At 47.7% G+C, this 16,808-nt stretch overlaps 1 protein-coding gene across 1 annotated transcript in view; it reads right to left on the bottom strand.

Annotated features, from left to right (window-relative positions):
• LOC139273305 (uncharacterized) overlaps positions 1-16,808 on the bottom strand; it is a 39,195-nt gene that overhangs the window by 4,790 nt on the left and 17,597 nt on the right. The window contains exons 6-10 of the mRNA XM_070890093.1: positions 10,600-10,695; positions 10,262-10,357; positions 7,820-7,915; positions 7,483-7,578; positions 2,302-2,387 (exon numbers count right to left, since the gene is read on the bottom strand). Of these exons, the coding sequence (XP_070746194.1) occupies positions 2,302-2,387; positions 7,483-7,578; positions 7,820-7,915; positions 10,262-10,357; positions 10,600-10,695 (470 nt within the window). The remainder of the gene's footprint in view (positions 1-2,301; positions 2,388-7,482; positions 7,579-7,819; positions 7,916-10,261; positions 10,358-10,599; positions 10,696-16,808) is intronic.

Raw genomic sequence — 16,808 nt, 5'->3', positions numbered from 1 at the left:
CCAGAGAGTGGTGAACCTGTGGAATTCTCCACCACAGGAAGTTGTTGAGGCCAATTCACTAAATATATTCAAAAGGAGTTAGATGTGGTCCTTACTACTAGGGGGATCAAGGGGTATGGCGAGAAAGCAGGAATGGGGTTCTGAAGTTGCATGTTCAGCCATGAACTCATTGAATGGCGGTGCAGGCTCGAAGGGCCGAATGGCCTACTCCTGCACCTATTTTCTATGTTTTTATAACAGGAGAAAGAGTGAGTGTCGGGGGAGAGAGGGGGATAGAGAGAGACAGGAGAAAGGGTGAGTGCAGGGGGAGATGGGAGATAGAGAGAGCGACAGGAGAAAGGGTGAGTGTAGGGGGAGAGAGGGGGATAGAGAGAGAGAGAGAGAGACAGGAGAAAAGGTGAGTGTAGGGGGAGAGAGAGGGCTAGAGAGAGAGAGACAGGAGAAAGGGTGCGTGTAGGGGGAGAGGGGGGGGATAGAGAGAGAGGAGAAAGGATGAGTGTAGGGGGAGAGAGCGGGATAGAGAGAGCAACAGTGATAGTGATAGCGAGAGACAGAGAGAGAGTGAAAGTGAGAGAGAAAGAGGGAGAGAGTGACAGAGAGATAAACAGTGACAGAGAAAGAGGGGGATAGAGTGAGAGAGATAGAGAGGAGGATAGAGCGTGACAGTGAGAGAGAGAGAGAGGGAGAGATATAGATAAACAGTGACAGAGAGCGAAAGAGGGGAATAGAGAGACAGACAGTGGCAGAGAGTGATAGAGAGACACAGAATGAGACAGTGTTTGAGAGAGAGAGCGACAGAGAGAAAGAGGAACAGTGACACTGAGAGAGGGGAGAAAGTGATAAAGGGACAGTTAGCGAGAGACAGTGTGTGAGAGAAAGACGTGAGGCAGTGGCAGAGAGAGATAGACAGAGGGCGAGAGAGAGAGAAAGAGATTGTGGCTGAGAAACAGAAAGAGAGAGACTGACAGTGAGAGATAGAATGGGAGAGAAACAGAGAAAGAGACATGGAGGGGGAGAGAGAGTGAAAGAGAGAGATGGAGAAAGAGAGAGAGAGACAGAGAACGATAGCGATAGAGATAGAGACCGTGACAGAGAGAGAGAGAGAGATAAAAGAATGACAAAGCAACAAAGAGAAGTGATCCTAACATCATTAAGTCATTCAGCCCCTGGAGCCTGTTACAAAGGAACAGGAGGAGGCCATTCAGCCCCTGGAGCCTGTTACACAGGAACAGGAGGAGGCCCATTCAGCCCCTGGAGCCTGTTACACAGGAGCAGGAGGAGGCCATTCAGCCCCTGGAGCCTGTTACACAGGAGCAGGAGAAGGCCCATTCAGCCCCTGGAGCCTGTTACACAGGAGCAGGAGAAGGCCCATTCAGCCCCTGGAGCCTGTTACACAGGAACAGGAGGAGGCCATTCAGCCCCTGGAGCCTGTTACACAGGAACAGGAGGAGGCCATTCAGCCCCTGGAGCCTGTTACACAGGAACAGGAGGAGGCCCATTCAGCCTCTGGAGCCTGTTACACAGGAACAGGAGGAGGCCCATTCAGCCCCTGGAGTCTGTTACACAGGAACAGGAGGAGGCCCATTCAGCCCCTGGAGCCTGTTACACAGGAACAGGAGGAGGCCCATTCAGCCCCTGGAGCCTGTTACATAGGAACAGGTGGAGGCCATTCAACCCCTCGAGCCTGTTACACAGGAACAGGAGGAGGCCCATTCAGCCCCTGGAGCCTGTTACACAGGAACAGGAGGAGGCCCATTCAGCCCCTGGAGCCTGTTACACAGGAACAGGAGGAGGCCATTCAACCCCTGGAAACTGTTACATAGGAACAGGAGCAGGCCCATTCAGCCCCTGGAGCCTGTTACATAGGAACAGGAGGAGGCCCATTCAGCCCCTGGAGCCTGTTACATAGGAACAGGAGGAGGCCATTCAGCCCCTGGAGCCTGTTACACAGGAACAGGAGGAGGCCCATTCAGCCCCTGGAGCCTGTTACATAGGAACAGGAGGAGGCCATTCAGCCCCTGGAGCCTGTTACACAGGAACAGGAGGAGGCCATTCAGCCCCTCGAGCCTGTTACACAGGGACAGGAGGAGGCCATTCAGCCCCTGGAGCCTGTTGCACAGGAACAGAAGGAGGCCATTCAGCTTCTCGAGCTGCCCGTGACCACAGCTCCATGAATGGGGTGTTGCGGGGGACAGGACGATACCCAGAGGGGGAAGTGGAGCTGGTGAATTCAGACGGCGAGAGGGAGGATGTGGTGTGGTGTGGCCCTGTGTTTGCCCTCAGTGCCGTGCTGTCTCTCACCCTCTCCGCAATGATCTTCTTCTTCGTTTCAGGATGGAGCTTGGTCGTCGAAGTAAGCTGCACATTAATCCACCGCTCCTTGGGATCTAAAAACAACAGTCACAACTTCAAAAGCCTAGAGCGAGAGTTCAGCACAGGTCAAAGGGACGGAGTTAGAATTCTTGCTCCCCTCTATTTCATGCTCTCCTGCCTCTGTTTTTGCATTCACTCTCTCCTTCCCCTCCCTTTTATTCACTTTTTATCTCAGCCCCTCTTGCCTCCATTCTACTCTCTCTGTGTTTGCATTCTCGACCTTCCTTTCTCTCGCCCCCTTTTGTCTCCTCCTGTCCCCTGTCCCGATATGATTTCTATTCTCCCTTTGTGACGTTCTCAAGAACATCAGAAATAGGAGCAGGAGTCGGCCATTCAGCCCCTCGAGCCTGCTCCGCCATTCAGCAGGATCTTGGCAGATCATCCACCTCAACTCCACCTTCCCGCACTGTCCCCATATCCCTTCGTTCCCCGAAACTATCCACCTCTGTCTTGGACATACTCAATGACTGAGCTCTCTCACATTTGCCCCATCTCTCAGTGAGAGAGAAAGATGGAGAGAAAGTTAGAGAGACATAGAAACATAGAAAATAGGTGCAGGAGTAGGCCATTCGGCCCTTCTAGCCTGCACCGCCATTCAATGAGTTCATGGCTGAACATGCAACTTCAGTACCCCATTCCTGCTTTCTCACCATACCCCTTGATTCCCCTAGTAGTAAGGACTTCATCTAACTCCTTTTTGAATATATTTAGTGAATTGGCCTCAACAACTTTCTGTGGTAGAGAATTCCACACTCTGGGTGAAGAAATTCCTCCTCATCTCGGTCCTAAATTGCTTCCCCCTTATCCTTAGACTGTGTCCCCTGGTTCTGGACTTCCCCAACATTGGGAACATTCTTCCTGCATCTAACCTGTCTAACCCCATCAGAATTTTAAACGTTTCTCTGAGGTCCCCTCTCATTCTTCTGAACTCCAGTGAATACAAGCCCAGTTGATCCAGTCTTTCTTGATAGGTCAGTCCCGCCATCCCGGGAATCAGTCTGGTGAACCTTCGTTGCACTCCCTCAATAGCAAGAATGTCCTTCCTCAGGTTAGGAGACCAAAACTGTACACAATACTCCAGGTGTGGCCTCACCAAGGCCCTGTACAATTGTAGCAACACCTCCCTGCCCCTGTACTCAAATCCCCTCGCTATGAAGGCCAACATGCCATTTGCTTTCTTAACCGCCTGCTGTACCTGCATGCCAACCTTCAATGACTGATGTACCATGACACCCAGGTCTCTTTGCACCTCCCCTTTTCCTAATCTGTCACCATTCAGATAATAGTCTGTCTCTCTGTTTTTACCACCAAAGTGGATAACCTCACATTTATCCACATTATACTTCATCTGCCATGCATTTGCCCACTCACCTAACCTATCCAAGTCGCTCTGCAGCCTCATAGCATCCTCCTCGCAGCTCACACTGCCACCCAACTTAGTGTCATCCGCAAATTTGGAGATACTACATTTAATCCCCTCATCTAAATCATTAATGTACAGTGTAAACAGCTGGGGCCCCAGCACAGAACCTTGCGGTACCCCACTAGTCACTGCCTGCCATTCTGAAAAGTCCCCATTTACTCCGACTCTTTGCTTCCTGTCTGCCAACCAGTTCTCAATCCATGTCAGCACCCTACCCCCAATCCCATGTGCTTTAACTTTGCACATTAATCTTTTGTGTGGGACCTTGTCGAAAGCCTTCTGAAATTCCAAATATACCACATCAACTGGTTCTCCCTTGTCCACTCGACTGGAAACATCCTCAAAAAATTCCAGAAGATTTGTCAAGCATGATTTCCCTTTCACAAATCCATGCTGACTTGGACCTATCATATTACCTCTTTCCAAATGCACTGCTATGACATCCTTAATAATTGATTCCATCATTTTACCACTACCGATGTCAGGCTGACCGGTCTATAATTCCCTGTTTTCTCTCTCCCTCCTTTTTTAAAAAGTGGGGTTACATTGGCTACCCTCCACTCCATAGGAACTGATCCAGAGTCAATGGAATGTTGGAAAATGACTGTCAATGCATCCACTATTTCCAAGGCCACCTCCTTATGTACTCTGGGATGCAGTCCATCAGGCCCTGGGGATTTATCGGCCTTCAATCCCATCAATTTCCCCAACACAGTTTCCCGACTAATAAGGATTTCCCTCAGTTCCTCCTCCTTACGAGACCCTCTGACCCCTTTTATATCCGGAAGGTTGTTTGTGTCCTTCTCAGTGAATACCGAACCAAAGTACTTGTTCAATTGGTCCGCCATTTCTTTGTTCCCCGTTATGACTTCCCCTGATTCTGACTGCAGGGGACCTACATTTGTCTTTACTAACCTTTTTCTCTTTACATATCTATAGAAACATTTGCAATCCGTCTTAATGTTCCCTGCAAGCTTCTTCTCGTACTCCATTTTCCCTGCCCTAATCAAACCCTTTGTCCTCCTCTGCTGAGTTCTAAATTTCTCCCAGTCCCCGGGTTCGCTGCTATTTCTGGCCAATTTGTATGCCACTTCCTTGGCTTTAATGCTATCCCTGATTTCCCTTGATAGCCACGGTTGAGCCACCTTCCCTTTTTTATTTTTACGCCAGACAGGAATGTACAATTGTTGTAGTTCATCCATGCGGTCTCTAAATGTCTGCCATTGCCCATCCACAGTCAACCCCTTCAGTATCATTCGCCAATCTATCCTAGCCAATTCACGCCTCATACCTTCAAAGTTACCCTTCTTTAAGTTCTGGACCATGGTCTCTGAATTAACTGTTTCATTCTCCATCCTAATGCAGAATTCCACCATATTATGGTCACTCATCCCCAAGGGGCCTCTCACAACGAGATTGCTAATTAATCCTCTCTCATTACACAACACCCAGTCTAAGATGGCCTCCCCCCTAGTTGGTTCCTCGACATATTGATCTAAAAAACCATCCCTTATGCACTCCAGGAAATCCTCCTCCACCGTATTGCTTCCAGTTTGGTTAACCCAATCTATGTGCATATTAAAGTCACCCATTATAACTGCTGCACCTTTATTGCACGCACCCCTAATTTCATGTTTGATGCCCTCCCCAACATCACTACTACTGTTTGGAGGTCTGTACACAACTCCCACTAACATTTTTTGCTCTTTGGTATTCTGCAGCTCTACCCATATAGATTCCACATCATACAAGCTAATGTCCTTCCGAACTATTGCCTTAATTTGCTCTTTAACCAGCAATGCTACCCCACCTGCTTTTCCTTTTATTCTATCTTTCCTGAATGTTGAATACCCCTGGATGTTGAGTTCCCAGCCCTGTTCATCCTGGAGCCACATCTCCGTAATCCCAATCACATCATAGACAGAGGGAGAGCGAGACAGATAGAGAGTCAGAGAGAAAAATAGAGATAGAGACGAGAGGCAGAGCGAGAGGCAGAGAGAGAGATAGGCACAGAGATAGAGAGTCTTGGAGAGAGATAGAGAGGGAGGCAGAGATAGAGAGACAAAGAGAAATGGAAAGACGGAGAGAGCGAGAGAGACAAAGCCATGGAGAGAAATAGAGAGTGAGAGAATCAGAAAAATATAGAGAGACAAACAGAAAGAAAGGGAGATAAACAGAGAGATTACATCAGTGAGAATGAGGAGGAGTGGAGATGGAAGCCGAGAGAAGATTAGTGAAGCACACATTATATATTTCCGTGTTTGCCCCAATGATTGTACACAGCGAATACAAGAGACAGTAACTTGTGTTGTGACAGCACCGACCGGGCAAAGCTAGTGACCGACAGTGATGGCTCTTGGTGCACAGACTGATGGCACCCCTGCTTTGGGAGACTCGGGCCCGATATATTTGCGCCTGACTAAGACAGAGAGAGGGATTTAATTTCCCTGAATTGTTGAGAACCTGAGATGTTCTCACCCTCAACAAAATCCTCCTGAAAGGTGGGAGATTCCTCAGGTGTGGACAGAGGGTCATCTGATGCCAAAACAGTCCCAGAATCTGAGGGTCAAATATAGACAGCCTGAATTTCACTGGGACTCTGAGTGGTTGATGGAATGGAGAGAGGACAGGAGGGAGAGACAGAGAGAGAGAGAGATACAGGCAGGGGCACAGAGAAGAGACATGGTGATAAAGACAGGGACACAGAGAGAAAGAGAGAGGGACAGAGAGAGATACAGGTAGGGGCACAGAGAGAGAGAGGGACAGAGAGAGATACAGGCAGGGGCACAGAGAGAAAGAGACATAGTGATAGAGATAGGGACAGAGAGAGATACAGGTAGGGACACAGAGAGAGAGAGGGACAGAGAGAGATACAGGCAGGGACACAGAGAGAAAGAGAGATACAGGTAGGGACACAGAGAGAGAGACATAGTGATAGAGATAGGGACAGAGAGAGATACAAGTAGGGGCACAGAGAGAGAGAGACAGAGAGATACAGGCAGGGGCACAGAGAGAAAGAGTCATAGTGATAGAGACAGGGACACAGAGAGAAAGTGAGAGATAAAGACAGAGAGAGGGAACACAGGAGTAAGAGAGAGAGAGAGACAGATACAGAGAGAGAGGGAGACGGATGATTTCGGCAGTTATTATGATGAACAGTCTGTAAAATGGACCCCACAAGGCAGAAACCTGAGGTGAATGTCAGATACCAGTCTTTATTTCACCCAGAATCATCCAAACCCATTCCCCTTGTCAGTGCATTTTTAAATTGGGTCCTGGGATGTGGGTGTCACTGGCAAGGCCGGCATTTATTGCCCATCCCGAATTGCCCTGGAGAAGGTGGTGAGCCGCCTTCCTGCATACGACTGACTGGATCGCTGGGTATTTCAGGGGGCAGTTAATTTTCCAACACATTGTTGTGGGATGGATCCATACATAGGCCAGACCGGTAAGGGCGGCAGATTTCCTTCCCTGAAGGGCATTAGTCTTTATATAAGCATTAATCATCCCATTCCACTCCCCTCAGTCACTGCATCCCACTCCCCTCAGTCACTGCATCCCACTCCCCTCAGTCACTGCATCCCACTCCCCTCAGTAAGAGACCGGAATTGATCTGAGGGACTGAATATTTCTGTAGTTACACTGGGAGAAAGGAACATTTAGAATGGACCCCACAAGGCAGATACCTGAGGTTGAAGACCCCTCTGGGATAGTGGATGGACGGTCAGTGGTTTCACGGGTCGATTGATCCTTGGGCCCCTGAGTTGGGGATGTCTCTGTATCTGTAATAAAGGAAGAGAGATATGGGAGCGTGGAGAATGACAGAACAGGCCATCAGGCTGATGCTAGATCCGGAGAATGTCAGATACCAGTCTTTATATAACAGAATATTACAATCCCTCGCCTCTCAGTCTCCTCGCCCCACTCCCCTCAGTAACAGATGGATGAATCTCTGGGATTGAGGATTTCAGCAGTTACATTGGGTGAACAGCCTGTGTAGAATGGACCCCACAAGGCAGATACCTGAGGCTGTAGAGCCCACTGGGATAGTGGATGGATGGTCAGTAGTTTCACGGGTCGATTGATCCTCGGGCCCCTGAGTTGGGGATGTCTCTGGGTCTGTAATAAAGGAAGAGAGACATGGGAGAGTGCAGAGTGGAGAACCCGAACAGTTCATCAGGCTGGTACTAGAGTCCGGAGAATGTCAGATCCCAGTCTTCATATAACCCAGAATCTTTCAGGCCCCTTATTCACTACATTTTAAAATTGGGTCCTGGGATGTGGGCGTCGCTGGCAAGGCCGACATTTATTGCCCATCCCTGATTGCCCTGGAGAAGGTGGTGGTGAGCCGCCTTCCTACATACTACTGAGTGGATCGTTGGGCTATTTCAGAGGGCAATTAAGTGTCCAACACATTGTTGTGGGTCTGGACCCATATATAGGCCAGATCGGTAAGGACGGCAGATTTCCTTCCCTGAAGGACATTAGTCTTTATAAGAACATAAGAAATAGGAGCAGGAGTAAGCCATATGGCCCCTCGAACCTGCTCCACCATTTAATAAGATCATGGGCTGATCCGATCATGGACTCAGCTCCACTTCCCCGCCAGCTCCCCATAACCCCTTATTCCCTTATCGTTTAATAAACTGTCTATTTCTGTCTTAAATTTATTCAATGTCCCAACTTCCACAGCTCTCGAAGGCAGCGAATTCCATAGATTTACAACCTTCTGAGAGAATAAATTTCTCATCTCTGTTTTAAATGGGTGGCCCCTTATTCTAAGATCATGTCCCCTAGTTCTAGTCTCTCCTATCAATGGATACATCTTCTCTGCATCCACCTTGTCAAGCCCCCTCATAATCTTATATGTTTCGATAACATCACCTCTCATTCTTCTGAATTCCAATGAGTAGAGGCCCAACCTACTCAACCTTTCCACAAAAGTCAACCCCCTCATCTCCGTAATCAACCTAGTGAACCTTCTCTGAACTGCCTCCAAAGCAAGTATATCCTTTCGTAAATATGGAAACCAAAACTGCATTCAGTATTCCAGTGTGGCCTCACCAATACCCTGTATAACTGTAGCAAGACTTCCCTGCTTTTGTACTCCATTCCCTTTGCAATAAAGGCCAAGATTCCATTGGCCTTCCTGATCACATGCTGTACCTGCATTCAATCCTTTTGTGTTCCATGCACAAGTTCCCCCAAGGTCCCGTTGTACTGCAGCACTTTGCAATCTTTCTCCATTTAAATAATAATTTGCTCTTCCATTTTTTCTGACAAAGTGCATGACCTCACACTTTCCAACATTATACTCCATCTGCTAATTTTTTGCCAACTAACTTCGCTGTCTATGGCCTTTTGCAGGTTTTTGTGTCCTCCTCACACATTGCTTTTCCTCCCATCTTTGCATCGTGAGAAAACTTGGCTGCGTTACACTCAGTCCCTTCTTCCAAGCCGTTAAGATAGATTGTAAATAGCTGGGGTCCCAGCACTGATCCCTGCGGCACCCCACTAGTTACTGATTGCCAACCCGAGAACCAACCATTTATCCTGACTCTCTGTTCTCTGTTAGTTAGCCAATCCTCTATCCATGCTAATATATAACCCCCAAACCAGTGAACTTTTATCTTGTGCAGTAACCTTTTATGTGGCACCTTGTCAAATGCCTTCTGAAAGTCCAAATACACCACATCCACTGGTTCCCCTTTATCCACGCTGTTCATTACATCCTCAAAGAACTCCAGCAAATTTGTCAAACATGACTTTCCCTTCGTAAGTCCATGCTGACTCTGCCTGACCGAATTTTGCTTTTCCAAATATCCTGCTACTGCTTCTTTAATAATGGACTCCAACATTTTCCCAACCACAGATGTTAGGCTAACTGGTTTATCGTTTCCTGCTTTTTGTCTGTCTCCTTTTTTAAATAGGGTTGTTACATTTGCAGTTTTCCAATCTTAAGGGGCCTCCCCAGAATCCAGGGAATTTTGGTAAATTACAACCAATGCATCCACAATCGCTGCTGCTACTTCTCTTAAGATCCCAGGATACAAGCCATCAGGTCCGGGGGATTTATCTGCCTTTAGTCCCATTATCTTACTGAGTCGCACCACCTTAGTGATTGTGATTGTGTTAAGTTCCTCCCCCCCATAGCTCCTTGACTATCCACTGTTTCAATATTGTTAGTGTCCTCTACCGTGGACTGATACAAAATATTTGTTCAGAGTTTCTGCCATCTCCATGTTCCCCATTACTAATTCCCCGGTCTCGTCCTCTAAGGGATCAACATTTACTTTAGCCACTCTTTTCCTTTTTATATAACCATTAATCATCCCATCCCACTCCCCTCAGTCACTGGATCTCACTCTCCTCAGTAAGAGGCCGGAATTAATCTGAGGGACTGAATATTTCTGTAGTTACACTGGGAGAAAGGAACATTTAGAATGGACCCCACAAGGCAGATACCTGAGGTTGAAGACCCCTCTGGGATAGTGGATGGATGGTCAGTGGTTTCACGGGTCGATTGTTCCTCGGGCCCCTGAGTTGGGGATGTCTCTGGGTCTGTAATAAAGGAAGAGAGACATGGGAGCGTGGAGAATGACAGAACAGGCCATCAGGCTGATGCTAGATCCGGAGAATGTCAGATACCAGTCTTAATATAACCAGAATATTACAATCCCTCGCCTCTCAGTCTCCTCGCCCCACTCCCCTCAGTAACAGATGGATGAATCTCTGGGATTGAGGATTTCTGTAGTTACATTGGGTGAACAGCCTGTGTAGAATGGACCCCACAAGGCAGATACCTGAGGCTGTAGACCCCACTGGGATAGTGGATGGACGGTCAGTGGTTTCACGGGTCGATTGATCCTTGGGCCCCTGAGTTGGGGATGTCTCTGGGTCTGTAATAAAGGAAGAGAGACGTGGGAGAGTGCAGAGTGGAGAACCCGAACAGATAATCAGGCTGGTACTAGAGTCCAGAGAATGTCATAACACCAGTCTTCATATAACCCAGAATCTTCCAATCCCACAACATTAAATCACTTTTTCCCACTCCTGTCAGTCCCTGCATCCCCCAACCCTCAGTCTTCTCATCCTATTCCCCTCCATCTCCCCATCCCACTCCCCTCAGTCTCCTCATCCCACTCCCCTCAGTCTCATCTCACTGCGCTCAGTCTCCTCATCCCACTCCCTTCATCGCACTGCCCTCAGTCTCCTCATCCCGCGCCTCTCATCCCACTCCCCTCAGTCTCCTCATCCCACTCACCTCAGTCTCCTCAACCCACTCACCTCAGTCTCCTCATCCCACTTGCCTCAGTGGCTTGTACCCCCTGAAGCACCAATAACCTCAGTCTCACTCTCCGCCCTGGTAGAAAATCCCCCAAATTAAAGCTGGATCCGTTCCTCCTTCTCTAAACCAGGTTTCCAACTGTCTCCCAGCTCAGTCTCCCCTCCAACTCACTGCTCACAGCCAGACCTCATTGGGTATCTCAGTCCGCAGGTGAACACTGAGTGCAGATGGTGGGGACACTCGATGGTCAGTGACAGATATCACAAGAATATAACAACATAAGGAATAGGAGCAGGAGTTGGCCATACGGCCCCTCGAGCCTGCTCTGGTATTTAATACGATCATGGCTCATCCGATCATGGACTCAGGTCCACTTCCCTGCCTGCTCCCCATAACCCCTTATTTCCTTATCGGTTAAGAATCTGTCTATCTCTGTCTTAAATGTATTCAATGTCCCAGCTTCAACAGCTCTCTGAGGCAGTGAATTCCACAGATTTACAACCCTTTGAGAAAATAAATTCTTCCTCATCTCGGTTTTAAATGGGCGGCCCCTTATTCTAAGATCATGCCCCCTAGTTCTAGTCTCCCCTATCAGTGGAAACATCCTCTCTGCATCCAACTAATCAAGCCCCCTCATAATTTTATACGTTTCGATAAGATCACCTCTCATTCTTCTGAATTCCAATGAGTAGAGGCCCAACCTACTCAACCTTTCCTCATAAGTCAACCCCCTCATCTCCGGAATCAACCTCGTGAACCTTCTCTGAACTGCCTCCAAAGCAAGTATATCTTTTCTTAAATATGGAAACCAAAACTGCATTCAGTATTCCATTGTGGCCTCACCAATACCCTGTATAACTGCAGCAAGACTTCCCTGCTTTTATACTCCATCCCCTTTGCAATAAAGGCCAAGATTCCATTGGCCTTCCTGATCACTTGCTGTACCTGCATACTATCCTTTTGTGTTTCATGCACAAATACCCCCAGGTCCCGCTGTACTGCAGCACTTTGCAATGTTTCTACATTTAAATAATAATTTGCGCTTCCATTTTTTCTGCCAAAGTGCATGACCTCACACTTTCCAACATTATACTCCATCTGCTAATTTTTTGCCAACTAACTTAGCCTGTCTATGGCTTTTTGCAGGTTTTTTGTGTCCTCCTCATACATTTCTTTTCCTTCCAGCTTTGTATCATCAGCAAACTTGGCTACATTATACTCGGTCCCCTCATCCAAGTCGTTAATATAGATTGTAAATAGTTGGGGTCCCAGCACTGATCCCTGCGGCACTACACTAGTTACTGATTGCCAACCTGAGAATGAACCGTTTATCCCGACTCTGTTTTCTGTTAGTTAGCCAATCCTCTATCCATGTTAATATATTACCCGCAGTCCCGTGAAATTTTATCTTGTACAGTAACATTTTATGTAGCACCTTGTCTGGAAATCCAAATACGCCACATCCACTGGTTCCCCCTTATCCACCCTGCTCGTAACATCTTCAAAGAATTCCAGCAAATTTGTCAAACATGACTTCCCCTGCATAAATCCATTCTGACTCTGCCTGACTGAATTTTGCTTTTCCAAATGTCCTGCTACTGCTTCTTTAATAATGGACTCCAACATTTTCCCAACCACAGATGTTAGGCTAACTGGTCTATAGTTTCCTGCTTTTTGTCTGCCTCCTTTTTTAAATAGGGGCGTTACATTTGCAGTTTTCCAATCTTCCGGGACCTCCCTAGAATCCAGGGAATTTTGGTAAATTACAACCAATGCATCCACTATCCCTGCCGTTACTTCTCATGGGGTATCTCAGTCCCCAGGTGAACACTGAGTGTCGATGGTGAGTGACACTCGATGGTCAGTGAGAGATACCATGGGGTATCTCAGTCCCCGGGTGAACACTGAGTGTAGATGATGGGGACACTCGATGGTCAGTGGGAGATACCATGGGGTATCTCAGTCCCCGGGTGAACACTGAGTGTAGATGGTGGGACACTTGATGGTCAGTGGGAGATACCATGGGGTATCTCAGTCCCCGGGTGAACACTGAGTGTCGATGGTGGGGACACTGGATGGTCAGTGGGAGATACCATGGGGTATCTCAGTCCCCGGGTGAACACTGAGTGTCGATGGTGGGGACACTGGATGGTCAGTGGGAGATACCATGGGGTATCTCAGTCCCCGGGTGAACACTGAGTGTAAATGGTGGGGACACTCGATGGTCAGTGTCTCAGTCTTGGGGTGAAATTAGATTAGAAATAATTTGCTGTTCTTGATTCTTCATTGATAAATATAGAAACATAGAAAATAGGTGCAGGAGTAGGTCATTTGGATCAATAAGATCATGGTTGATCATTCACCTCAGTACCCCTTTCCTGCTTTCTCTCTTGAACCCTTTTGCCGTAAGGGCCATATCTAACTCCCTCTTGAATATATCCAATCAACTGGCATCAACAACTCTCTGAGGTAGGGAATTCCACAGGTTAACAACTCTCTGAGTGAAGAAGTTTCTCCTAATCTCAGTCCTAAATGGCTTACCACTTGTCCTTAGACTGTGTCCTCTGGTTCTGGACTTCCCCAACATCGGGAACATTCTTCCTACATCTAACCTGTCCAGTCCCTTCAGAATTTAATATGTTCCTATGAGATCCCCTCGCATCCTTCGAAACTCCAGTGAATACAGGTCCAGTCGATCCAGTCTCTCCCATCCTCCTTAATGTCAGTCCTCCCATCCCGGGAATCAATCTAGTGAACCTTCGCTGCTCTCCCTCTATAACAAGAACGTCCTTCCTCAGATTAGGAGACCAAAACTGAACACAATATTCCAGGTGAGGCCTCACCAAGGCCCTGTACAACTGCAGTACGAACTCCCTGCTCCTATACCCAAATCTCCTAGCTATGAAGTCCAACATACCATTTGCCTTCTTCACTGCCTGCTGTATCTGAATGCCAACTTTCAGTGACTAATGTACCATGACACCCAGGTCTCGTTGCACCTCCCCTTTTCCTCATCTGCCGCCATTCAGATAATATTCTGCCTTTGTGTTTTTGCCCCCAAACCGGATAACCTCACATTTATCGACATTATACTGCATCTGCCATGCATTTGCCCACTCACCTAAACTGTGCAAATCACCCTGCAGCCTCGTAGCATCCTCCTCACAGTTCACACCGCCACCTAGTTTAGTGTCATCTGCAAACTTGGAGTTATTACACTCAATTCCTTCCTTCGTGAAGACAGAACCAAAGTATTTGTTCAACTGGTCTGCCATTTTGTTCCCCATTATAAATTCAGCTGATTCTGACTGCAAGGGACCTACGTTTGTCTTCACTAATCTTTTTCTCTTCACATATCTACAGAAGCTTTTGCAGTCAGTTTTTATGTTCCCTGCAAGCTTCCTCTCATACTCTATTTTCCCCCTCCTAAGTAAACCCTTTGTCCTCCTCTGCTGAATTCTAAATTTCTTCCAGTCCTCAGGTTTGCTGCTTTTTTTGGCCAATTTATATGCCTCTTCCTTGGATTTAACACTATCCTTAATTTCCCTTGTTAGCCATGGTTGAGCCACCTTCCCCGTTTTATTTTTACTCCAGACAGGGATGTACAATTGTTGAAGTTCATCCATGTGATCTTTAAATGTTTGCCATTGCCTATCCACCGTCAACCCTTTAAGTATTATTTGCTAGTCAATTCTAGCCAATCCACGTCTCATACCATCAAAGTTACCTTTCCTTAAGTTCAGGACCCTAGTTTCTGAATTAACTGTGTCACTCTCCATCTTAATAAAGAATTCTACGATATTATGGTGACTCTTCCCCAAGGGGCCTCGCGCAACAAGATTGCTAATTAGTCCCTTCTCATCACACATCACCCAGTCTAGGATGGCCAGCCCTCGAGTTGGTTCCTCGACATATTGGTCGAGAAAACCATTCCTAATACACTCCAGGAAATCTTCCTCCACCGTATTGCTACCAGTTTGGTTAGCCCAATCTATATGTAGATTAAAGTCGTCCATGATAACTGCTGTACCTTTATTGAACGCATCCCTAATTTCTTGTTTGATGCTGTCCCCAACCTCACTACTACTGTTTGGTGGTCTGTACACAACTCCCACTAGCATTTTCTGCCCTTTGATTTTCCGCAGCTCCACCCATACAGATTCCACATCCTTCAAGCTAATGTCCTTCCTTACTATTGCGTTAATTTCCTCTTTAACCAGCATCGCTACTCCACCTCCTTTTCCTTTCTATCTATCCTTCCTGAATGTTGAATACCCCTGGATGTTGAGTTCCCAGCCTTGGAGGAACGACACGTGGTTCCACGCAAGGAAAACGATTGGGGTAAACTAAGCAAGGCCATTTTAAAGCAGGCCAACAACCCGCCATTTTTGAATGAACTGCTTGAAATTAGTAACCAACGTAAAAGTCCAGCTTTCACGAGCAAAATGTTGTTGAGCGATGTCAGGTGCAAATTGCAATCTGCCAATGTAGCGGGCAAACACCTAACGGTCGTATACAGGTCCAGCGAGCAACCCAATGCTGTAGCCTGCGTCCCTGGGACCAGAACGATGTATCATAAAGTGTCCCAACAGCTGACAGAAGTAGAGAATCGCAGAGTAAACGACCGCCGAAAAGCAGAGCCACCGGTAGCGATACCCTGCCTCAGATCAGTTTAACATTGCAGGCACCCGATGGCATGAACCGCCACGGGCCAGAAACAATAAATTGCACCTATGTTCGCAGTTGGCTACTGTCGCCCACCACCTGGGTGGAAAAAGCGCAGCCCACAAACCCACTGGCAATGCTCAAGAGCGAAGGGTCACCTGCAACTGCTCCTCCGAACAGGACCTGGACCAGCCAGGATCCCAAACTAGAGAGTGCTCACAACGGTGCCCTCAAGGAAAGCAAGTCAGCAGTCCCCTGTGAACTACTAGACAAGACGAGGCAGTCCCACCGTCGCTTAGACAAAACGCTCACTCGCTCAGACCGCTTCCCAGGGAGCAGCAGCAACTGTGCAAACGAAAAGGACAGGGAGGTCACAGACAAAGTGTCTTTGGGCCTACCCGACACTAGGAGTAACGGCAAGAGCCCTGAGCTCCGGCAACTCGAGCAAAATGAGCTCACCTCGCCCACAGACTCACTAGCATGGGGCGCTACTCCACCACCAGACGACCCGGATCTTATCCGGCCGTGCTGGAACTAGACTGTCCTTGTGTACCTGTACTGATATACCTGTACTGATCATGTAAATGTACCACACAAAAAGAAACCCAACAAATGTACCAAGCTGTAAATGTAAAACCCATGTGATGAACTTGAATGCAACTTACATGTAATGGGCCATCAGCATGATCTGTGTGTGTGGGGCGGTGGGGTGGGGAGAATGGAGTAGTCATGGATTCACAACCAGAAACCACGGGGACCTCCACTGGCAACAAATCTCACTACCAACCCACCCAAGCTAGAAACGACCCTCCAATGGTCAACCAGGAAGAGCAAAGCCCAGATCACCGTCAATGTACGAGTCAATTTGCATTAAAGACTTGGGGGGAAGTGATGTCATGTATGTAGACCATGTATACTAACTGTATAGTCACATCAGGTGTGCCACCAGAGGGCACTGCGGTGGGAGACCTGAGGGTCACCTGTACAGGTGTGCAGGGCCCAGTATAAAAGGCTGCCCACCATGCTTGTGTCTCACTCTGGAGTTACAATAAATGGGAC

The sequence above is a fragment of the Pristiophorus japonicus genome, chromosome 1 (genome assembly GCF_044704955.1).
Source record: "Pristiophorus japonicus isolate sPriJap1 chromosome 1, sPriJap1.hap1, whole genome shotgun sequence".
Lineage (NCBI taxonomy): Eukaryota > Metazoa > Chordata > Chondrichthyes > Pristiophoridae > Pristiophorus > Pristiophorus japonicus.
Note: the sequence above shows the minus strand (reverse complement) of the source record. Positions and strands in the feature narration are given on the sequence as shown.